We start from the raw sequence: 24,589 nt of genomic DNA on the forward strand, positions 1-24,589 counted from the left end.
GACACCATGGTGGTGGGCCGGGGGGGCTTCCATGTCTCATAGCAGGAATGAAAGTCCTGGATCTCTCACTTACCCTTCCCTGACTCCACCCCAGTGGGGAAGTTTGAGTGCCTTGTTACAGCCTGCGAAGGATAGAAGACTGGACTCCCTCCCTGGCCTTTCCTGGTGTGGATATGGGTGGGCAAAATGATATTTTCGGTGGTGTTTGGCTGAGTTGAGTGGTTGCTGTCTAAAGGCTTTCTGCCTTTCTAGGCTGACTCTTTTTTGGTTCTTTAAGCGGAGCGCAAGCTCTTCTGGTTTGTTTGTTTTGTCTGCACCTGTTGGTGTTTCTGGTTGTTGGTTTCTCCAGCTCCCACTCTGGGATTTATGAGATAAAAAGCTAATCCAGGGAGCCCACCACAGTGTCACTCCTGGGGTCTCAACATCTTTAGGTGGTTTGGCTTCTTCTTCTGTCTTTCAGAGTCCTCTTATGTTTATTTGATATGTAATTTCCAGGGTTTTTAGGAGGAGGAATATGGAAATATAATCATTCTGGAAGTTCTCTACCTTGTCTTTTAAATGTATGAGAATAATTATTCTTATAACCTAAATGTCCAATAATGGATCAATGCATCTTTTTTTTTTTTTTTTTTTTTGAGACGGAGTCTCGCTCTGTCGCCCAGGCTGGAGTGCAGTGACCAGATCTCAGCTCACTGCAAGCTCCGCCTCCCGGGTTTACGCCATTCTCCTGCCTCAGCCTCCCGAGTAGCTGGGACTACAGCTGCCGCCACCTCGCCTGGCTAGTTTTTGTATTTTTTAGTAGAGACGGGGTTTCACCGTGTTCACCAGGATGGTCTCGAACTTCTGACCTCCTGATCTGCCCGTCTCGGCCTCCCAAAGTGCTGGGATTACAGGCTTGAGCCACCGCGCCCGGCCGGATCAATGCATCTTATGGTACATTATGCAACCAGTAAAATGATGGCTACAGGCTGGGTGCAGTGGCTCATGCCTGTAATCCCAGCACTTTGGGAGGCTGAGGTGGGCAGATCACAAGGCCAGGAGATCGAGACCATCCTGGCTAACATGGTGAAACCCTGTCTCTACTAAAAAAAAAAAAAAAATACAAAAAATTAGCCTGGTGTGGTGGCATGCACCTGTAGTCCCAGCTACTCGGGAGGCTGAGGCAGGAGAATCGCTTGAACCCAGGAGGTGGAGGTTGCAGTGAGCCGAGACAGCGCGACTGCACTCCAGCCTGGGTGACACAGTGAGACTTTGTCTCAAAAGAAAAAAAAAAACAATGGCTACAATACAATCTTATGTTTTTATTAGAATTAAAAATGCTTAGATGACATAAATGAAAGAAAGATTACACAAGTGTGTGCATATGTTAGTATGATTATAGCTGTGTGGAAAAATCTATCATAAGAAAGAAAACCGGAATACCCCAAAATATTGACTATGTCTGTTTCGAAGATGAAATCATAAGTGACCTTTTCCCTTTTAATGAGCCAAATTACAAAAAAGAGAATCTAGTACTTTTATAATCAAAAAACACATGTTATCGTATTCTATTCCTAATTTTTTTCTCAGAAAGATACGCACAACTGTTTTCTAAGATATATGCCATTTTGCATGGGTTCATTAATGTATTTGTATTTGAGGAGTTAAAAAATATTTTCAGCCTGGGTTTATGTACATTGAAACTATGGTTATGGGTTTAGATGATTCCCTTGCCATAAAATGAATATTCTATCAACAGTAATTAGTCACAGAGCTATATTTACCATGCGAAAGGAGTAAAACATGTTTTATTTGGAGATGAGCAAGAACGCTTTATGGGCTCCCAGCATACCACAAATAAGCCGGAAGGAGAGGAAATAGTAAAGCAGAAAGACTGAGGATGCCTGGAGGGCAACTCCAGGATATGAGCGCCCCCTGGATTTGTGATTCCTGCTTGGACGCCCCTGGTTGAAGCCCCATCTCCTTTCTAGGATGCTGCTGGCTTTGATTCCTCTACCTGGTGTCCTTAACATTCACAAACAGCAGTTTTCAACCGTGCAGATGACATAGGCTGAGCATGGCTCACAAGTGTTGCTCGAGGTGCATGTGGTCGAACATGGGTTACAGGAAAGCCTGGGGAAAAATCGATTTTAAAACAAGCTTAGCAAGGGAATCTTGATAAGATGGCAACTCAGAAAAATCATGTCAAAGTTTGCCCACAAATTATGTTCTGAAAAAAACTCTGCACAATAGCATTGACTGAAGCCTGTTTCTTCTCTGCACCCAGAATTGCCACTTCATGTTCACTGTAGCAGTGGCAGTTGAATAGTATTTTATATTTTTTCTTGATTTTGCAAATGTTATCTCAGGCCTATTCCTGATTTTCCTTTAGTGGAAAACAGGAACAAAGGGAGATGTCAGCATGAAATGTTACACTAATAATTAATCTGCCTTTAGAATATTTTTAAAATATCTCTAGTGTCATGTGCTTAACCTCAGCCACTTTTCAGCCCTCTTTTAAAAAGATTCCTTAACACATTGGGGAGGTTTGAACTTGTCCAGACCTTGGGAAAACAGGATTCTTTTACATCAGCCTCTTTGTGACTCTGGGGGATTTCATGAGTAACTGTGGAACTTGCCTGCTGTCCTCACTGTCCAGCAGGCCCCGGTACGTGTTGATCTCGCCCTCCAGCCGGGCCTTCACGTCCAGGAGCACCTGGTACTCCTGGTTCTGTCGCTCCAGGTCGCAGCGGATCTCGGCCAGCTGGTTCTCCACGTTATCGATCAGGCACTGAATCTGGGCCAGCTGGGAGCTGTACTGGGCCTCAGTTTCTGCCACGGTGCATTCCAGAGATTCTGTCTGCAGGAGGAAACGTTGTCCAAAGGACCATGAAGTGCAGTCTCTCGGGCCAGAGTGCCTACGTTCAAATCCTTGCTTACCCTTCTCTAGCTATGTGACCACTGGCAAATTATTTAGCTTCTGTGAGTCTCAGTTTTATTCTCTATATAGTGGGGAATGCAAAGTATTTGTCTCATTAGAGGGCTGTGAAGATTAAGAGTTAATATGTGTAAAGCATTTAGAACAGTGCCAGCCATACTGCCACTGTTCTACATGTCAGCTATCACTACCACCACTATGACTACAGCAATACATGACTTATTTGTGAAGCTTAAGGACTATCAACAGCATATGAGAGGAAAGATTGAGTTTGGACTCTTGGCAGGGAGGGGTAGTATAGTGCTGTTAGGAGAAGAGGCTCTGGATACCAGAGGCTGGGAAGGGCATATGTGTGGTAAGGGGATGAAGAGAGGTTGGTTAATGGGTGCAAACATACAGCTAGACAGAAGGAATACGTTTTCATGTTGGACAGCAGAGAAGGGTGACTACAGTTAACAACAATACACTGTGCATTTCAAAATAGCTAGAAGAGAGGGCTTGAAATGCTCCCAACACATAGAAATGATAAATACTTGAGGTGATGGATGCTGTAAATATCCTGACTTGATCGTTACACATTCTATGCATGTTACAAAATATCACATCTACTCCATAAATATTTACAAATATTGTATATCAATAAAAATAAATTTAAAGAGAGAGAGAGAGAGAAGAGGCTCTGGGATTCAACTGGCTGAACTCAGCTTCCAAGTTTGCCTCTTGGAATTGCATCCTTTGGGCTGGGCGCGGTGGCTCAAGCCTGTAATCCCAGCACTTTGGGAGGCCGAGATGGGCGGATCATGAGGTCAGGAGATCGAGACCATCCTGGCTAACACGGTGAAACCCCGTCTCTACTAAAAAAATACAAAAAACTAGCCGGGCGAGGTGGCGGGCGCCTGTAGTCCCAGCTACTCGGGAGGCTGAGGCAGGAGAATGGCCTAAACCTGGGAGGCGGAGCTTGCAGTGAGCTGAGATCCGGCCACTGCACTCCAGCCTGGGCGACAGAGCGAGACTCCGTCTCAAAAAAAAAAAAAAAAAAAAAAAAAATTGCATCCTTTGCAGGTTACTTAATCTGAGTCTCAGTTTTCCTTATCTGTGTCATGGGATAAAGATATCTATCCCGTGAAGTTACTGTGAGGCTTAAATGAGCATAGTGCCTCTCACAGGATGAATGCTCAGCTATTGTTCTCCTAGGTATTCTCCTCAGGACCTAACGACATGCACACAGTGGTGCTTGACCAGAACTGGTTCATGTCATCTTGGACGCATGGTGTTCTTGTTGCTTGAGTGGGGTGGGGTGCAGTGAAGGATCAGGTTGAAGTGTAGATCCTGTAGGGAAACTGTAGGATGAAATGTTTGAAAATGATTCTTTGTTTTAGATACAACAGTGAGCCTGGAAAACTGGCCTGAATCAAATGAGAATTAAAACCTGCTGGAATGCTTAAGTGACCATGGCCTGGAGGTTTCTCTCTCGCTCCGCTTCTCCCTCCCCGTCTCTGGAGGCTGCTGCAGCATCAGACTCAAGCCCAGGAGTGAAGGTAAGGCATCTTAGAGGGACAACACAAGCTGTGGACATGTCACTTCTGCTTCTATTAATAGCTGGGTAAATGGCAGTACTTGGGAAAGACAAGGAAATGTGACCCCTGGATATGGAAGAAGGCTTAACATCTCAGAGCCTGACTTATCAGTGACATAACGGACACTGCCTTTGCCTCACGCACCAGGCTTTGCTGTGCTTGGAGCTCAATTTCCAGAGCATTGGCTGTGCGTTTCAGTTCCAAGATCTCCGTCTGGCAGCCCTGCAGCTGCTCCGCACTGGACAGTTGCTGCTGATTCAGCTCTTCTGTCTGAAACACAGGCACCATTAGAGAATTCCCAAAAGGCAGAAGTCTGTAACCCTGCCATTTTTTCAATCTGGGTGCTGACCTGAACAGCGAACCATTCTTCGGCTTCTCTGCGATTGTTGGCAAGCACCGTTTCATACTGACAGCGCATCTCATCCAGGACCCTGTTGAGGTCAAGGGTGGGGGCAGTGTCCAGCTCCACACTGAGGTGGTCGCCAAGCTGTCCATGAAGCAAGTTGACTTCCTGAAAGTGGGATGGCATAAAGAATGTCACAGAATGATGGGGAAAAATCCATTTGACATCCAATGGCATTCTACTTCTGTTTTGTGGAGTAGTAGGTAAAAGTGTGAGTTTTTGGTGCCGATTGTCTGGGCTGAATCTCTTTTCACCACTTAGAAGGGCCTCAATTTCTTCGTCTGTAAAATGGACATAATAATTGGACATTTTTCCAGAAGGTTATTGTGAGATCTAGAAGAGTTAATCTACACATAATTAACTTATAAAAGTTAATTATGACACATAGTAAGGTGTCAATAAATGTTAGCTATGATTGTCATCAACAAATATTCAAAGAGCAAATGTACTTTGTTACATTATTCAGCTTTTCATTTTCTAGCTTTATCAATGTATCAATCACTTTATATTTTATGACTTTTAAAAGTTTATAAATGTGGAATATTTAAAAACACTGGTCCAGATAGTGCATGAGTCCTTATCCCTTTTTTGAAATGGACTTCACAGTCTGTTTCTCAGACTGATTTTCATACCCTGTGGATTGGAGCTAGGGGTGGCATAAAGCCTCCAAAGGAAGCCATTTGTGAAGTTACTCACCTCCTCCACAAAGGCAAGGGCAGGAGAAGAGTTTGGTTCCTTTGTCTGGCACTGTCTAGGGGCTATTTCACATCTTAATTTAGGGACATGCTGGAATGATCAGGTTGAATAGTAATAATGCCTCGAGTAGGTTTTCACTTTTTTGTTTGTTTGTTTTTTGAGATGGAGTCTTGCTCTGTTGCCCAGGTTGGAGTGCAGTGGTGAGATCTCGGCTCACTGCAACCTCTGCCTCCTGGGTTCAAGCGATTCTCCTGCCTCAGCCTCCCGAGTAGCTAGGACTACAGGCACCCACCACCATGCCCAGCTAACTTTTGTATTTTTAGTAGAGATGGGGTTTCATCATATTGGCCAGGCTGGTCTCGAACTCCTGACCTTGTGATCCACCTGCCTCGGCCTCCCAAAGTGCTTGGATTACAGGCCCAAGCCACCGCGCTTGGCCCTGCCTGGAGTAGTTTTATTCCAGCTTAAGCAACATCTGCCCAAATTTGATTTACAAACATCAACAGATCATCTGTCAGTGTTAAGTATGTTACTCTCGGAGTCCTTCAGTGACGTTGCCGCTTTCCTTACCTCTTCATGGTTTTTCTTAAGGCAAAGGAGATCTTCCTTCAGAGACTCCACATGGGCCTCCAGATCAGATTTGCACAGGGTCAGCTCGTCCAGGATCCCATGCAGGCCACTGATGTCTGACTCTAACAGCTGGCGAAAGGACAGTTCACTCTCGTACCTTTCACAGCAAAAGAGAAATCCAACGCTTACTTTGCTGAACGCTGTGCAAAGTGTGGGGATACGTGGAGGATCGACACATGGACTTCAGGAAGCCATGTGCATAATTTCTCTTAATTCCTAAGTAATGATAAATTCAAGCTTTTAAAACATTCTTGACTTTAAAATATTATATAGAGAATATTTGTGTGTGTGTGTGTGTGTGTGAGAGAGAGAGAGAGAGAGAGAGAGAGAGAGCCATAAATTATTTTCAAATTAAAATTAAGGCCGGGCGTGGTGGCTCATGCCTGTAATCCCAGCACTTTGGGAGGCCGAGGTGGGCGGATCACCTGAGGTCAGGAGTTCAAGACCAGCCTCGTCCACATGGTGAAACCCCATCTCTACTGAAAATACAAAAATTAGCTGGGTGTGGGTGGCGGCGCACGCCTGCCTGTAATCCTGGCTACGCAGGAGGCTGAGGCAGGAGAATCGCTTGAACCCAGGAGGCAGAGGTTGCAGTGAGCTGAGATAGCGTCATTGCCCTCCAGCCTGGGAGACAAGAGTGAAACTCCTCAAAATAAGTAAATTAAATTAAATTAAATTAAATTAAACTTACTTTGACTTAAAGTCATCAGTGGCCAGTTTGCAGTTGTCAAGCTGTACAGCGAGTCTAGAATTCTCTGCTTTCGTGCATAAGATCTGGGAAGCAAGCCATTATGTGATAAATGATTCTTTGAGAGAAACCCAAATAAACTTCTGTCCAACAGCTATGCCATTAGTTCTCTTTTGAAAGTCTTTATAAGAAAGTATAAAATCACCCTCCGCCTGCTTTTCTTATTGACCTTGTTGCTTCATGAAGAAAAAAGCAGTGCCAATTTAGAAGCAAAACAGAGAAATTAAAAGGTTTAGTTTTTAATAACATACGACACTTTGCAACATCCCTAGGCAGTTGAACACCATGAACGTTTTCTCCGTCAGTAGTTTGTATTATGACTATATCCTCTCCCATAATAATCGAAATTCATCAAGGAGACAAGAAAATGATTACTAGGTGGTTAAAAAGATGGCATTTGACGATCTGTGTTCAGATAATGTAACTGTTCAGTGTCAAATACAAAAGCGATTTTGGACGTAATACAGTTTTTCTGCATTCTATAGATGATGAAGGAAAAGCCTAAGGGCCAGTTACTTTATTATAGTCACTCAGTTATCAGGGGTAGCTCTGGGGCTGGTGCTGAGGTTTTCTGACTTTCAGTCCAGTGGTCTCCCCTGTGTACCATTAACTCCTGGAATTCCCCTTTCCCTTGGTTGCCTTCTGTAAAACAGCCTCTTCTGGTAGAAAGATAAAGCAAGCCATAGATCTGGGAGGTGGAGCACTAGGGCAACAGGACACAGACCTTTTGTTGGAGATCTTCAATGGTGTTGAAGTAACACTGATAATCCGGGCACACCGTTGGGATATCCTGTTCACATTGTTCTTGGATCCTGGATTCTAGCTCTGCGTTGGTCTCCTCCAGGCTGCGCACCTTCTCCAGATAGTTGGCAAGTCTGTCATTCAGGAACTGCATCGTCTCCTTCTCATTGCTAGTGAACACCCCATCCTCACACCAGGCACAGTCCCCCACCAAGCAGGGACTGTTACAACTCCCAGTAAAGTAGCACGGCAGGAGGCAACCGGTCAGCCCGCGAGACCTGGGTGGGAAGCTTGGAGTGTGACATCGGGATGTAGCACAGGCACTGGGGAGACAAGCTGTTTCTATGGAACAGCTTGAGGCAGGTGCACAACCGGAGGCCGTGGTACAGGATTCAGGAGAGCAGTGCGTAGAGGAGCAGTCAGAAGTCATCCTTCCAGAAGCAAAGACGGAGGCTGGCTGCAAAACTTCACTTGCCTTGACTCCAAAACTCTCCTTCCCTCCTGAGAGTTTTATAACGCCCCAAAATGGGTGTTTACAGACTGCACCGGATGTTTTCTTTATCACTGATGGTGCCAGTTTTCATACAAACATCTCATTAGAGATGTTTATTTACTGAGGAAGAGTTTTATGCCTCATAAAAGAGGGATAACTTTAGGTTACTGAAGCAGGACCCACACCGTTTCCATGTGCCAGACAAAACACTTATTTCAGAAAATTGTCGTAGGAAACATTGTCCTTTTGACAGAATAAGAAAAGAAAGAGAAAATTTGGCCAATCAATAATTATAGATACAAGTCATTACAAATCAGGAAAATAATATGTCCACAGATTTTGATTCTGTGCATTGATTGCTTGTGTCCCCTTTTAAAATTAGTGTTACAGCTCATAAAATGACATTTATTTGTTTGTGCCACCACCATAAAAACAGTCAGTGTGATTAGCAATCTTTCAATGCTTTTTGTGTTCTCAGAGTAGGTGTTGACAAGACTGAAGGAGTGAGCTATATATTGGGCTTAATGTGTGTATGTGTTTGTATGTGTGTGTACAAACCGTGTCCACCTGCGTACAAATGGAAAAGTCACTTCACATAACTGATAGGAATAACTCGTTTTTCTGCAGGCTAAAATATAAATTGGTTAGAGCTGGAATTATGATCTTTGATTTCCTGAAACTTGCCTTCTCCAAATTTCTCATTTCTTGTTGTTAGGTAAGTTATACTATTTTACCTGTATTTCTAATAAGAGTGAAATAGAAATTGTAAGTTATAACCTTTTAGTCCCTTGGGAATTCCTCAATGATTATACTTCAGAGTAGGGACAAGGAACCCACAGGAGTCTTTTCTTCTGAGATGCAGAGCCTGTTTTCTCCTATTTAGTTATTTATGAAGGCCTGAATTTCATGAAAATTAAAAATACTGGAACTTGGGAAATAAAATTTTATTTAGGTTCCAAATCAGTAATTCCACTGGATGAAATCTCTGGTACCAAATCTGACAGATAGGAACTTGAGATGTGTAACTTTTTTGGATTCTCTCTTGGATTTCACCTCCATTATGAAGCATAATCTGTTTCACTTTGCTTGGTTTTAGTCGTTATGTTTACTTCATTTTCAAAGGTGCATAGAGAAAATTGCCTCTAGAATTTTTAAGAACATTACAGGAAAAGAAAATACAGTAATCTGAAAAAGTTGAAAATTTTTTGATCCAGAATAAACTTATTTTTCCCCCTAATCCTGAGTGCTACTTCCTAGGTAGCTGATAGTAGAAACCAAACCAGAAGAACATATGTGAGTGAGTTAAAATAGTCTCTGAGGATTGATTACTCCCTGGGTAGAGTTGGGTTTGAATTTAGTGATTCTCTTTACACATCAACACTTATGCAAAAAGTTCTTAGAGTGTCTCTTGGTATATTGACGCTGCTCTGCAATGAATATGAGTTCAAGGATTCAAAAACACTTCTGAAAAATTACAAATCACTGAAAGAAAATTATCTTTTCACAGTAACCTAATGAGTCAAAAGAAAAATATCTTTGAAGAAAACCCACGTTTTGGTTGTCCATCACAGGTTCTAGTTAGCTAAAGTGCAATCATGTAACTGCAGGTAAAATAAGAAATATTTCCTTTTGTCTGGAACTAATTTATAATTGTAAAGTATTGGTTACTAGTTAGTGTCCTGCAGGACAGGACTATTTATTTTGTTCTTGGTTAATTAGGTAGTGTTGTATAATAATGATCTATAGCTATAGTCTCCATCGTAGAATACGGAAATCACCCAGAATTCATTTCTGTGGAGTCCTCCTTAGGGAAGAGAAGTCAGGCTGGCAGGACCAGAGGAAAGCAAAAAAAAAAAAAAGAAAGAAGATAAGCTATGACTCACCTTCTTCATGGTCCAGGACACATAGCCCTCCTGCACAATATTTCTGCACTCAGCTATCACCAGACTTTCAGCTGATAGAAAAATGCAACTTAGCTCACTGCAACCTTAGTGTTATCAGTACTGCACAAACCCTCTTCAGCACACAGCACAAGCACCATCCTGTAAAATCTCCAGCACACCTTTTTCTCATTGCATACAGCCTCTTCTCTGCTGTGCTGCCCATTGCTTCCTTGCAACGTATTTTCATACTTTCTCTAATAAATCTGCTTTTCTTTACCTACAACTATGTTGATAAATTCTTCTTACCCCCATGCCACCAGCCCTAGATAGTCGCTAATCACCCGTGACAATTTCTATAGTACATCATCAGAAGAAAGGAACATTGAGAATACAGGAAAAGAAATAGATGTCATGAAAGGCCATGATAAAAAAAAAAAAAAAAACAGAAAACAACAACAAAAACAAAAACATTGTAGTTTATTTTGTATAATACTCTGCTCTTATCTTACAACATCCACCTAGGCTGCCAGAATCATTTTCCTAAAATATACACCTGCTTTTCATCGCCCTCCACTTACGGAGTGCAAGCTTTCTACCTTGGCAAATATGAACTTCTCTAACCTAGTGCCCATTTACCTTTCTGGGCTCACTTCGTGATGTTCTCTTTCACAAACCCTAAGCTCCAGCCATCCTTCAAGCTTTGTAGGTACTGTTTTCTTGGTCGAATGCTCTTCTGCCATTCCTTTCCTGGATGAACTCACATGTCAAGACTTAGCTGAAACATCGTTCAGCTGCCTTATGTGGAGATAGATGGGGCTCCTCCCAGAGCACTTCGCATGCATTTCTGCTATAGTAGTTGTCTTGTGGCTTTTAACATTTGTGCATAAGGTTATAAGAGTTTACATGAGGCTTTAAGAAAGTTGGCTCAGGGCCAGGGCTAGTATATACGTGCAGTAACAAGGTTGATTTTCACTGTCTTGGGCAACAACCTAAGTAACTTTAACAGTGCCTGGGAATGTTCAAGGCCCGGCTTGGGTTCAAGCTACAAGGGGAACACACAACCGGCTGGGCCACCGGATAATCAAGGCACTCTGTTTCCCAAGGCAAAGAAGGAAGTGGGGGCTGATCTGGGGGACCCTAGAGTACGATCAATCATCTTGCATGACTTGGTCACTCTACATTATTCTTTACATAAATTGCTTTATTCAATTAGTTGATAGGATTAGCAAATGGATTTTTTCCCCCATCTATGTTGATAAGAAATATTGCCTGTAATTTTCTTTTCTTCTAATGACCTAGCTAGGTTTTGGTATCAAGTTGTGTACTGGGTTCATGATATGGCTTGGCTTTGTGTCCCACCCAAACTTCATCTCGAATTGTAATCCCCAAATCCCCACGTGTTAGGGGAGGTACCTGGTGGGAGGTGATTGGATCATGGGGGCAGTTTCCCCTATGCTGTTCTTGTGATAGTGAGTGAGTTCTCAGGAAATCTAATGGTTTTGTAAGTGTGTGACAGTTCCCCTTCACACGCTGTCTCTCACTGGCCCCCATGTAAGAAGTGTCTGCTTCCTCTTCCACCATTATTGTAAGTTTCCTGAGGCCTCCCTAGCCATGTGGAACTGGGACTCAATTACACCTCCTTCCTTTATAAATTATCCAGTCTCAGATATTTCTTTATAACAGTGTGAGAATGGAGTAATACTGTTCATAAATTAAATTGAGAAATGTTTCCTCTTTATTTCATGAGATTTTATAAGATTAGTGTTATTTCTTCCTTAAATGTTTGATGGAGTCCAGTGAGGCCATCTCTTCCAGGAGTCTCCCATGTGAAAAAGTTGTGTTTTATTTTTAACTAGGAAAAAAAAAATCTGGGCATGGTGGCTCAAGCCTGTGATCCCAGCATTTTGGGAGGCCAGGCAGGCAGATCACTTAAGGGCAGAGTTTGAGACCAGCCTGGCTAATATGCTGAAGCCTTGTCTCTACTAAAAATACAAAAAATAGCTGGGCATAGTGGCAAACACCTGTAATCCTAGCTTTTTGGGAGGCTGAAGCATGAAAATTGGTGAAACCTGGAAGGTGGAGGTTGCAGTGAGTTGAGATCACACCATTGCACTCTAGCTTGAATGAGAGTGAGACTCCATTTCAAACACACACACACATACACACATGTGCACACACACAAATATATATATATTTGCTTACCTCTACATCAAATATTAAAAAATATCAAATTGCTTACCTCTACATATAGAAACCCCACAAAGCTGTTCAGTTGTTCTATTTCATTTTGTGTGAAAGTTGCATTTTTCAAGGAGTTTGTTCACTAAGTTGCAAAAATACTGAAATAAAGTGGTTCATAATAATCTTTTTTTTTTTGAGACGGAGTCTTGCTCTGTCGCCCAGGCTGGAGTGCAGTGGCCGGATCTCAGCTCACTGCAAGCTCCGCCTCCCGGGTTTACGCCATTCTCCTGCCTCAGCCTCCCGAGTAGCTGGGACTACAGGCGTCAGCCACCTCGCCCGGCTAGCTTTTTGTATTTTTTAGTAGAGACGGGGTTTCACCGTGTTAGCCAGGATGGTCTCAAACTCCTGACCTCGTGATCTGCCTGTCTCGGCCTCCCAGAGTGCTGGGATTACAGGCTTGAGCCACCGCACCCGGCTGGTTCATAATAATCTTTATCATGAATTTTAGTATCTGTAGTGTCTATATATTCTCACTATTTAATTCCAGATGTTGGTAATTTGTGTTTTATCTCATGCTTCCCCCATCAATCTGGCTTGATGTTCATCAGATTAATACTAATGCATTGTGTATTTCAAAGTTACTGAAAGAATAGATTTTTTATGTTCTCACCATAAAACAATGATAAGGTGTTAGGTGATGGATATGTTAATTAGCTTGATTTACTGTTTCCACAATGCATAAATCAAAACACCGCGTTGTATCCCACAAACATACATATACACAATTATCATTTGCCAACTAAAAAATAACTAAATAGAAGTACTTCATGAATCCTTTCAAAGAATCACATTTTACCTTCATTAATTTCCTCATTGCTTTCTATTTCATTGACTTCTGATATTATGTTTATTATTTCTTTCTTTCTACTTTGAATTTTAATTGTTCTTTTTCTATTTAGTTGAAATGAAAACTTAAGTGATTGAAGAAGATATAAATGAAGGTGATAAAGATGTAAATCTTATTTTCTAATATAATCATTTGTTGTATATTTTCTACTAATCCAGTGCTGCATGTATCCCATTAATTTTTAAAATCTTGTGCTTTCATTATCATTCAGCTCATAATATTTCTTAAGCTGTAAGCTGTATTGGTATTTATTATTTGATCCATGGGGTATTAGAACTGTGTTGTTTGATTTTCAAGTATTTGGTGATTTTTCTAAATATCTTATTGATTTCTCATTTAATTCCATTGTGGTCAGATAACATATTTTGTTAGATTTTGGAATTTATGAAGACAAATTTAATGGCCCAGAATATGGTCTATTTTGGTGAGAGTTCCTTGTGCATTTGAAAAGAATGTATATTCTGTAATTGCAAGGGGTAACATTCTGTGAATGTAACTGGGCAAAATTGCTTGATACTATTATTCAAATCTTCTTTATCCTTGGTAATTTTCTTGTCTGTTTGTTCTCTCAGATACTGACAGGGGATATTAAAATCATGAAATGTGATTTTGGATTTATCTGTTTCTCTCTTGACTTCTGGGATTTTTTTGCCTTATTTATTTTGAAGCTCTGTTATTGGGTCATATTTTTATGGATTATGGGACCACCTGATGAATTTTCCCTTTTTCATTATGAAATATCACCTTAAAAATTATCTAACATTTAAATGCCAAACTTCTTTCTTATCATTACTATTTGCATGGTATGTCTGTTTTTCAGACTATAGCATTCAATTTTCTTGTGCTTTTATATTTAAAGCAAATCTCTTTTAAACAGCATAGTGTTGGGTTTTCTTTTTAAATCCAGTCTGACATCCTCTGACTTTTTATTGGAGTGCTTACTTTATAATTAATGTAATTATTGATATGGTTGGTTTAAAATCTACCGTCTTGCTATTTGATTTTTATTTCCATGTGTTTTTGCTTCCTTTCCCTTTCGTTTCTCATCTTATTTTGGGCCAGTCAAACATTCTACTTTATTTTCTATGCTAGCTTTATAAGTATATATCTTTGAATGGCTTTTCTAAAGGGTGGGATAGTTCTCCCAGGATTATGATATGCATCTTTACATTATTACAGTCCACTTGGAATTAATAATGTAGCACTTTATGTAAAATATGAGAACCTTACCAGAGTAGAGTTCTTTTTGCTCCTTTCTGTTCTTTGTGCTATTATTGTCAAATTGCTTACTTCTGCATATAGAAACCCCACAATGCCATTGTTTTTGCTTTAAACAGTTGTCTTTTAGAATATTGAGAAAACGAAAAAGAGAAAGTCTCATATTTTATCCATGTATTTACCATTTTCAGTGATTTTTTTTCCTTCCTGAAGGTCTGAGACTTCATTTTGTATCATTACTCTTAAATTTTTTTTTATTGTGGCAAAATACAAGTAACATAAAATTTACTATCTTAACTGTTTTAAAGTGTACAATCCAGTGGTATTAAGTACATTCAGATGTTGTGTGGGCATCACCACCATCCTTCTCCATAAAGCTTTTCACCTTTTAAAACTGAAACTCTGTTCCCTTTAAACAACTGTCCATTAACCCCACCCTTGTGTCCTGGCAACCACTGTTCTACTTTTCATCTCTGTGATGTTTTTTACTACATTTAACTACCTCATATAAGTGAAAGCATATAAGTGAATAGTATCTTTTTGTGACTGGCTTACTTCACTTAGCACAATGTCTTCAAGGTTAATTCATGTTGTGGCATGTGTCAGAAAGTCCTTCCCTTTTAGGGCTGAATAATATTCCATTGTATGGATGTACCACATTTTGATTATCCATCCATCTATCAATGAATGCTTGTTTGTTTTCATATTTTAGCTATTGCGATTATTGCTGCTATGAACACAAGTATACAACTGTCTTTTAGAGACCCTGCTTTCAATTCTTTTGGGCATATACCCAGAAGTGGAAGGGCAGGATCATAAGGCAATTCTACATTTAATTTTTTGAGGAACTGCTATATTGTTTTTCATAGTCACTGTACAATTTTACCTTCCTACCAGCAATGCTTGAGGGTTCCAGTTTCTCTCTCTCTCTCTCTATATATATATATATAATATATATACCTATATATAAAATATATTTTTATATATATATATATATATGTTGGTTTTTTTTTTTGACCGAGTCTCGCTCTGTCACCCAGGCTGGAGTGCAGTGGCACCATCTTGGCTCAGTGCAACCTCTGCCTCCCAGGTTCAAGTGATTCTCTTGCTTCAGCCTCCCAAGTAGCTGGGATTACAGGAGCCCACCACCACGCCCGGCTAATTTTTGTATTTTTAGCAGAGACGGGATTTCCCCATGTTGGCCGGGCTGATCTCAAACTCCTGACCTCAAGTGATCTGCCTGCCTTGGCCTCCCAAAGTGCTGGGATTATAGGCATGAGCCACTGCGCCTGGCCATTTTGTTTTTTGTATTTTATTTATTTTATGGTAGCCATCCTAATGGGTGGGAGGTGATGTCTCATTGTGGTTTTGATTTGCACTTTGCTAATGATTAGTGATGTGATGCTGAGTAGCTTTGCCTGTGCTTATTGGCTATTTGTATATCTTTTTTGAAGAAATGTCTATTCAAGTTCTCTGTCCTTTTCTGAACTGGTTTGTTTGTTTTTTGTCGTTGAGGTAAAATAACTCTTAAACCACAAGGACTTGCTTAGTGTTTCTTATAGTATAGATCTTCAGGCACTTAAAAAAGAAGTCAGCTTTATTCATCTAAAAGTGTTTTTATTTTTTCTTTAATATTGAAGGTTGCTTTTGCAGACTGTAGTGTTCACAATTTTTTTCCTTTAGGACCTTATAAATGAGGTTTGATTTTCCTCTGACACCCATTTTATCTAAAGAGAAGTCAGACATTCATTTTTTCTTTGCTGACTTCTATTTGATTTGTTTTTTTTTCTTAATTGTTATTCAGCAGTTTGACTATGATATGTGTAGGTGGTGTGTGTGTGTGTGTGTGTGTGTGTGTGTGTGTGTATTGCAATTATCCTGCTAAGAGTTTGTTGAGATTCTTGAATATGTGGGTTAATAAAATATGTCATCAAATTTCGAAAATTTTGGCTTTCATTCCCTCTCAAATTTTTATTTCCTATTCTTTAACTCCTGTTAATTCTGAGACTCCAGTTTCATCCTTGTTTCACCACTTGATACTTTCCCACAGGCTTCTTAGTTTCTTCAATTTTCTTTGAATCCTGTTTTCTACCCTGGTAGGCTGGAACCTCAAAGTCTGTTAATAGTGAATGACCTCTGGTATCTCCATTCAGCTTCTAACCACCCAGCAGCCACTCTTTGCTGTGCCTGATGGAATTTCAGCCAGCATATGTGCAACTGCGCCTTCTGTAAGTACTTGAGAACTTTTACACAGTCTTCTTCACTTACCTACATATATCTTCTTCCTCTCCAGAATAGCTTTCCAAACTCCAGTTAGATACAGCTACTCGTGTTGCAAACGTGACATGTCTAGAGCAAGAAGAACAGAGTATTTCCATCTTGAATTCTCTCCTCCTTCTCTGCTCCTAGGTTGCAGTCAATTCCTCTTTGACCATGTCTTTCCCACTTTACCCCCATGACAACAGTCTTCATTGTTCTCAATTTTATGATCCCACAGCACTTTACTAATACTCCTGGTAGAACACATCATTTTTAAAATTATAACACAGCAATTGACATTTGATAAATAATTATTAACTGTAGGAAGAAACAAATGGATGTTGTGTTTGTATTTGTTTCACCTGCCAGATGGTTAGCTTATTTTCAGCAAGGATAATAAAACACAGGACACAGCATGGACATTTAATAAATCTTAGTTGAATAAATAATGACATTATTATAACTTTTTCATAAATAGCTCATGTCATATGGATTAGTTTATGTATTTTGTCATATTTGGTGTTTCGGTAATGTTCAATATTTCTCAACCTGTCTGAAACCATTTTTTGGGGGGAGGACAAGTCAGGAAAAGTCTACTTTCAAATATGCCAATGTATTAGACCATCTTATATGCAAGGACGTTTAATTTTCTTAAAACAGCAAGAACAGCAAAATTAAATTTTTGTCCATACTACCATCATTTTCAGTTTCACTAAGGTTCCCAGTTTTTCTTAAAATGCCAGTGTTCAGAGTTAAGAAACACATTTAATGAATGAACAGAAATAAACGGAAGTAATTGTAGACATTTGTGCTATGTCAGAGACGTCAAATTTATTAGGATAATCATGAAGAACTTCCTTAATTTCCAGAAAGATAGCACCCAAGACTGGAAACAGAATTCCCAAAGCACCCACAGAAAGAGACACTTTAATATGAAGGAATCGAACAGCTTCCGGAAGCTGTAGGCATCCACCAATTCAGACCGCAGTTGGTTATAGCTGAATGGTCATTGAAAGTTTCTTGGTCTCTTTTTATTTGCAAGGGGTGATTGTGATAGCAACATCCTTGTTCTAATTTCTAAAGCAGAGTACATTAGTTGTAGGTACTGAGATACGTGAACGCTAAAGCTTCTATGCTGACTCTTTCAATCTCAGGAACTGAGCAAAGTAGCCATCCATCAGCAGCTTCTTGGGAGGCAGGGCTCACAGCAGGGCTGAGTGAAGGTGGTGAGGTTGAGGGTCTCCAGGCCTGGAGTTGGCTGGCAAGAGTTGAGCAGGAAGCAGGTGGGCACGCAGGGCTGAGGAATGTAGCAGGGTGGGGGACAGTTGTCACAGCAGGTGGGCTCCAGTAACCAAACCGTGTGTGGACAGGTGCTGGGTAGGCAGACTCCGCAGCGGCAGGATTTGTCAAAGGTGCAGATGGTGGTGGCGGGCCCGGTGGGGACACTGCAGCTGCGAGAGGCACAGCAATCCATGGCAATCAGCGTCTGTGGTATTTATGGGTTTGATTGAAAAGAAGGACAAGTCTTCTGAGGTGTGAATATCTCTCCTTTCTGTGGGGCTCTTATATATCCTCTCCACTGGGAGTTGGTCCAGCCAAGAGGCTTCTTTCCTGGTTCTTGTTTATGTTAGTGTACCCATTATTCTTTAATTTGTTTGACATTTAGACACTGTAAAGAGTCCCCATTTTCCTAATTAACTTTTATTTGAGTTCATTGCTAAATCTGAACTGATTACCCTTGCTATTTGTCACTGGAACACAAGCTTTATGAGGTATCACCAAAGCCTTCTGTTATTATATTTTCAACACCAGCCCTGCTGGGGAATACTGCATGACAGTGAGTCTGTACAATATGTGGGCCTGCTCTCCAGTGCTGCTTTATTTTTAATCTGTCATTTTATCTATACCAATTTGTCTGATAAAGTATTCTTGTTTTAAAGAGTTGAACTTAATTTTACTTTCTTTTAGCTTTGGGGCTTTTGAAGATCAAAATTACATTAACGTGGAGAAATATGCTATTGAGAAATATGGAAAAACTTTATAAACACTTATTATTGTAGTTTTTTACTACAAATATTTTGTATACATTTGTTTAGCATTACATTACATTACTGGAATCATATTGTGCATAGGTTCTGAAACTTGCCTTTGTGTATATCTATATATCTGTATATAATTATCTTATATTTTAAAAGATATTTGATAGTGTTACTTTTAATATTTCTTAGTATTTATTATATAATTGCACTTCTATGTTACTTTAAAAATTTATATTACTGTGCATTGAGGTTATTTTCAACTTTTCTCTACAGTAATTGTGGAATAGAAAACCTCTGTATATAAATCTTTGTGCATATTTTTGATTCTTTCAGAAACAATTAATTATTTGGTAGCATTATAGGGGCAAATGTTAATTTCTAGTAGTTTTAAGGCCTTTCATATCATTGCCATACTGCTCTTCAGAATGGTTCTATTTACCTATTTTTTTTTTTTCAAATTCTCTATTTTTACCAGGTGTGTTTGATTAAGAATTCCCATTTCCTATACCATTGACAGACACTTCATTTTAAAGGTGTTTTCCAGTTTCTTGGGTGAAAAACACAATTTTATGATTGTCGTGTTTGTATTTATTTTATAACCAGCTAGGTTGAAATATTCTTTCATATGCATATTGGCCATCTGTCTTCTATTGAGAGCTGGCTTGCTTTCTTTCCTTCACTGCTAATTGTAGGCAAATTGAATTTTTAGCTTCTGTCTATATAGACTAAATAAAATAATAAGAATACGAAACTTAAATTCAAGTAAAATTATTACCAAAGGAAACTTACGAGCCTGAGCTAAATTAATCTGTTGACACTTCATTTCATTCTCTCTTTTTTCTTTCTTTTTTTTTTTTTTTTTTTTACAAGGTATTGCATTTTTTCCTGAAATCAAATGTAGCTGTGGTAGGAAAGACCTGGATTCTAGTATCAGTACACTATTTAGACTGCAGGCATAGTTCAGTGTTTAAGAGGGAGCACAAGGTGGTGGGCTTGTGGCCAATATCATTTATACACCTCAAACCATTTCCGCTCAGCTTGGTCTCATGTATCCTGCAAGCCGTGGTTTTTCTCACATTCCTCCCACCTCCTCCTTTAGGCACACCTGTAGAGTGGTACATGGTGGTGTGCATGTTTGTATGTTTTGGGAATGGGGATATATATTTAAGAGGACCACAGAAGAGCTCTTGACTGTTCCCGGTGCTGCTGGTTACCTTCCTTGTTATGGTAAGTAATTCACTTTTAGGAGCTTCATCTTTTTTCTCTGCAAAATTAGGGTAATAACATACATATTCCTCCACTCAGGAGATTACTGTGAGGTTCACATGTGATAAAAAGGGTGAAAGCTCATGGACAACCATATAGTGCTATGCAAAAATAAATTATTATCATGATTAAACCAAATTACAGATCAAATTCAAGGCAAGGTAAAGATAAAAGAAACAGTCAAAAGAAGAAAAGAAAAAGAGATGAAGGTAAGCAAGAGAGCAACCTTATAGGAAACAGCAAACATTTATATTAGAAGTTTATACAAATAAATAAATAAATAATCACATCTACTATTAGAGAAAGTGCTTGGCATATAAATTAACAAACTTAAAAATTTGAAAACCTCTCTACAGCTCTGCTTGAAAGACAGAATTCATGATATCTGCTGGTTCCTGGACTTTGACCAGATTTATTTTTGTATGAATACCTGCCAAAGTGTGCACACTTTTACTTAGGACTGATTATTATTTCACTTATTATTTAAAAAATAATTAAACAGACATTTACTGAGCAGTTACTATGTGCCAGTCAGTGTAATAAATGTTGGATATATAGCAATAAACAAAATAGGCACCATCCTTGCCCTCATGAATTTATAGTTTGGGGGAAGAATTTTTCATACACATAACATATTATTATAAGTTGCTGCTATTATACATTATAATAGGAAGGAAAAAGATTGGATTCTAAGGGAAAAAGACAAAAAATAAAAGAAAAAATTATTCTGAGGGAAACATTACAAAGGAAACATGGTTTGCAGACCCTCAGGATTAGAATTTCATGGCAGAAAGCTATCAGCTTCTTACCTAGGGTACAATATTACTTTAAGTTCACCATAAAAGCTTAGAGAAACTGTTACTGTTTATGCAGAACATTGTGTTTCTCTAATCAAGACAAGGTTACAGATTACAAACAGTTTTAATGCAACAAGTTTATTATAATAAGCTCTTCTCTTTTATTAACAAGACGTGCAGCACTTTATTAAAATGTATTTTCTCTGCAGTGGTCTAAGAGACCTGGGAATTACTCTCCTTTGTTTATAAATGATGATAGTGATTCATAGTGAGGTGAGATGATTTAGATGGTTTGGGAGCCGGTGTGTTAAAAACTAAATATAGGACCTATTGGGATTGAGCTACCTTTTATGTGGTTAGAAATGGAAGTTTAAACTATGTGTCAGAGATACTAAGCATTTTATTTTTAAAAACAAAGGGTATCTTTTTTCTTTTTTTTTTGGTAACATTATCATATTTAATTCTCAAAACAACCATATGAAGTAGCTATAATTATTGTCACCTCCATTTTATAGACGAGGAATCTTAGCCACAATAAAGTAACTTTCCCAAGGTCACCCACAATACCAGAAGTGAGAGCCAATCCAGGTAGTCTTCTCTAGGGCTCACACTTTTTTTTTTGCAATAGGATTTTTATTTTTTTTATTTTTTTATTTTTTATTTTTTAATTTTTATTATACTTTAAGTTCTAGGGTACATGTGCATAACGTGCAGGCTTGTTACATATGTATACTTGTGCCATGTTGGTGTGCTGCACCCATCAACTCGTCAGCACCCATCAATTCGTCATTTACATCAGGTATAACTCCCAATGCAATCCCTCCCCCCTCCTCCCTCCCCATGATAGGCCCCGATGTGTGATGTTCCCCTTCCCGAGTCCAAGTGATGTCACTGTTCAGTTCCCACCTATGAGTGAGAACATGTGGTGTTTGGTTTTCTGTTCTTGTGATAGTTTGCTAAGAATGATGGTTTCCAGCTGCATCCATGTCCCTACAAAGGACGCAAACTCATCCTTTTTTATGGCTGCATAATATTCCATGGTGTATATGTGCCACATTTTCTTAATCCAGTCTGTCACAGATGGACATTTGGGTTGATTCCAAGTCTTTGCTATTGTGAATAGTGCCGCAATAAACATACGTGTGCGTGTGTCTTTATAGCAGCATGATTTATAATCCTCTGGGTATATACCCAGTAGTGGGATGGCTGGGTCATATGGTACATCTAGTTCTAGATCCTTGAGGAATCGCCATACTGTTTTCCATAGTGGTTGAACTAGTTTACAATCCCACCAACAGTGTAAAAGTGTTCCTATTTCTCCACATTCTCTCCAGCACGTGTTGTTTCCTGACTTTTTAATGATTGCCATTCTAACTGGTGTGAGATGGTATCTCATTGTGGTTTTGATTTGCATTTCTCTGATGGCCAGTGATGATGAGAATTTTTTCATGTGTCTGTTGGCTGTATGAATGTCTTCTTTTGAGAAATGTCTGTTCAGATCCTTTGCCCACTTTTTGATGGGGTTGTTTTTTTGTTTTTGTTTTTTTCTTGTAAATTTGTTTGAGTTCTTTGTAGGTTCTGGATATTAGCCCTTTGTCAGATGAGTAGGTTGCAAAAATTTTCTCCCATTCTGTAGGTGGCCTGTTCACTCTGATGGTAGTTTCTTTTGCTGTGCAGAAGCTCTTTAGTTTATTTAGATCCCATTTGTCAATTTTGGCTTTTGCTGCCGTTGCTTTTGGTGTTTTAGACATGAAGTCCTTGCCCATGCCTATGTCCTGAATGGTACTACCTAGGTTTTCTTCTAGGGTTTTTATGGTATTAGGTCTAACATTTAAGTCTCTAATCCATCTTGAATTAATTTTCGTATAAGGAGTAAGGAAAGGATCCAGTTTCAGCTTTCTAGTTATGGCTAGCCAATTTTCCCAGCACCATTTATTAAATAGGGAATCCTTTCCCCATTTCTTGTTTCTCTCAGGTTTGTCAAAGATCAGATGGCTGTAGATGTATGGTATTATTTCTGTGGACTCTGTTCTGTTCCATTGGTCTATATCTCTGTTTTGGTACCAGTACCATGCTGTTTTGGTTACTGTAGCCTTGTAGTATAGTTTGAAGGCAGGTAGCGTGATGCCTCCAGTTTGTTCTTTTGACTTAGGATTGTCTTGGCAATGCGGGCTCTTTTTTGGTTCCATATGAACTTTAAAGCAGTTTTTTCCAATTCTGTGAAGAAACTCATTGGTAGCTTGATGGGGATGGCATTGAATCGATAAATAACCTTGGGCAGTATGGCCATTTTCACGATATTGATTCTTCCTATCCATGAGCATGGTATGTTCTTCCATTTGTTTGTGTCCTCTTTGATTTCACTGAGCAGTGGTTTGTAGTTCTCCTTGAAGAGGTCCTTTACATCCCTTGTAAGTTGGATTCCTAGGTATTTTATTCTCTTTGAAGCAATTGTGAATGGAAGTTCATTCATGATTTGGCTCTCTGTTTGTCTGTTACTGGTGTATAAGAATGCTTGTGATTTTTGCACATTAATTTTGTATCCTGAGACTTTGCTGAAGTTGCTTATCAGCTTAAGGAGATTTTGGGCTGAGACGATGGGGTTTTCTAAATATACAATCATGTCATCTGCAAACAGGGACAATTTGACTTCTTCTTTTCCTAACTGAATACCCTTGATTTCTTTCTCTTGCCTGATTGCCCTAGCCAGAACTTCCAACACTATGTTGAATAGGAGTGGTGAGAGAGGGCATCCCTGTCTTGCGCCAGTTTTCAAAGGGAATTTTTCCAGTTTTTGCCCATTCAGTATGATATTGGCTGTGGGTTTGTCATAAATAGCTCTTATTATTTTGAGATATGTTCCATCAATACCGAATTTATTGAGCGGGTATCTTTTTTCTTTAAGCAATTGTAGGAAAAGCATGGTGATTCTTGATGAGATGGTAGATTTTCGGAGTGCTAAAAATCCAGACACACGCACACACGCACAGGCACAAGCACACATCCAAGAAGTCCAGTTTTAATTATATCTTTCTATAGTCAATGGAGGGATCCGGGACAGTGAAGATGTAAATCCAAGATTAATAATGAAAAGAGACAGTTAGAAGCAAAACATGATTATATTGGTCTCTTGCTTGAAATCTTTCATTGCTTCAAAGTTTCAGTCCAAACCCCTTTGCTGTGGGGAGCCCCTTGTGTCTGGGTCTTCATATTTCTGTCTTCTCTGCCTCACCCTCTTCAATGCATTGTTCATCCGGTCATTCCCAACTACCTCCTGTGGCTTAAAAACACCAACCTCTTTGCTGCCTCCATGATTTATTAAGCTGTTGTTCTGTCTGGAACAACTGTTCCCTACCTCTCCTGCTGCCTATTCATCTTTTAAAGCTTAGGCTGGATAACTCAGAGGCTTTCCATAACTATTTCTCACCTCTGACACTGAATCACCAAATCTGGGTTTTAGTTATTCTTTCTGTATGCTTGTATGCCATGCTGTTCACCTCCCAGTCACAGCAGAATCCCTCAGCATTACAATTATTGTGATTATAACTTGTCTTTCTCCTTCACCAGATTTGGGAGAGACTTGAGGGCACTAGAGACTTGAGGTAATAGCATTTCTTTTGTCTTTCTACTCCTGGCATTAATGTGATTCCTGACACAGGATAAGCACTCAGGAAATATGGACAAATGAATGAGTGAATGGACTGAATCTCTTATTGACAGTATCCTCTGTTGTGTCCCATAGACTCCATGGCTGCTAAGTTCTGTTCATTTAAGGTTGAGCTGTAAAAAGCCTATGGAATCCCCTGAGAAATTTTTTTTCTGAAGGGACTAACA

The 24,589-nt window shown here is 39.6% G+C and overlaps 3 protein-coding genes across 4 annotated transcripts in view; 1 reads left to right on the top strand and 2 right to left on the bottom strand.

Annotated features, from left to right (window-relative positions):
• Positions 1–24,589, top strand: part of LOC104658490 (keratin-associated protein 9-2-like) — a 335,619-nt gene that overhangs the window by 136,391 nt on the left and 174,639 nt on the right. For both annotated transcript variants that reach the window (XR_004055119.1, XM_030923870.1), the window contains exon 3: positions 4,297–4,455. The gene's annotated coding sequence lies outside the window, so the exon portion shown is untranslated. The remainder of the gene's footprint in view (positions 1–4,296; positions 4,456–24,589) is intronic.
• KRT40 (keratin 40) lies at positions 1,791–10,941 on the bottom strand. Its single transcript, XM_010373247.2, has 9 exons — positions 10,850–10,941; positions 10,089–10,159; positions 7,696–8,143; positions 6,915–6,997; positions 6,164–6,320; positions 4,844–5,005; positions 4,639–4,764; positions 2,619–2,839; positions 1,791–2,112 (listed from the first exon to the last, which is right to left on the bottom strand). The coding sequence occupies exons 3-9, from the start codon at positions 8,140–8,142 to the stop codon at positions 2,013–2,015; spliced, it is 1,296 nt and encodes a 431-aa protein (XP_010371549.2). The 5' UTR covers position 8,143; positions 10,089–10,159; positions 10,850–10,941; the 3' UTR covers positions 1,791–2,012.
• On the bottom strand, positions 17,464–18,210 carry LOC104670071 (keratin-associated protein 3-3). Its single transcript, XM_010373246.2, has one exon. The coding sequence runs from the start codon at positions 18,125–18,127 to the stop codon at positions 17,831–17,833; it is 297 nt and encodes a 98-aa protein (XP_010371548.1). The 5' UTR covers positions 18,128–18,210; the 3' UTR covers positions 17,464–17,830.

This window comes from Rhinopithecus roxellana, chromosome 19 (assembly GCF_007565055.1).
Source record: "Rhinopithecus roxellana isolate Shanxi Qingling chromosome 19, ASM756505v1, whole genome shotgun sequence".
In the NCBI taxonomy this organism is placed as follows: domain Eukaryota; kingdom Metazoa; phylum Chordata; class Mammalia; order Primates; family Cercopithecidae; genus Rhinopithecus; species Rhinopithecus roxellana.

Bases quoted from the DNA above. Each gene is read 5' to 3' on its own strand.
- KRT40 (XM_010373247.2), bottom strand. From the start codon at position 8,142: ATGACTTCTGACTGCTCCTCTACGCACTGCTCTCCTGAATCCTGTACC. The intron at 6,998-7,695 runs GTCTGTGTCCTG...CTTGCTTCCCAG, and splicing joins TTGAAGATCTCCAACAAAAG to ATCTTATGCACGAAAGCAGA. The intron at 6,321-6,914 runs GTAAGTTTAATT...TTGCTGTGAAAG, and splicing joins ACTGATGACTTTAAGTCAAA to GTACGAGAGTGAACTGTCCT.
- LOC104670071 (XM_010373246.2), bottom strand. From the start codon at position 18,127: ATGGATTGCTGTGCCTCTCGCAGCTGCAGTGTCCCCACCGGGCCCGCC.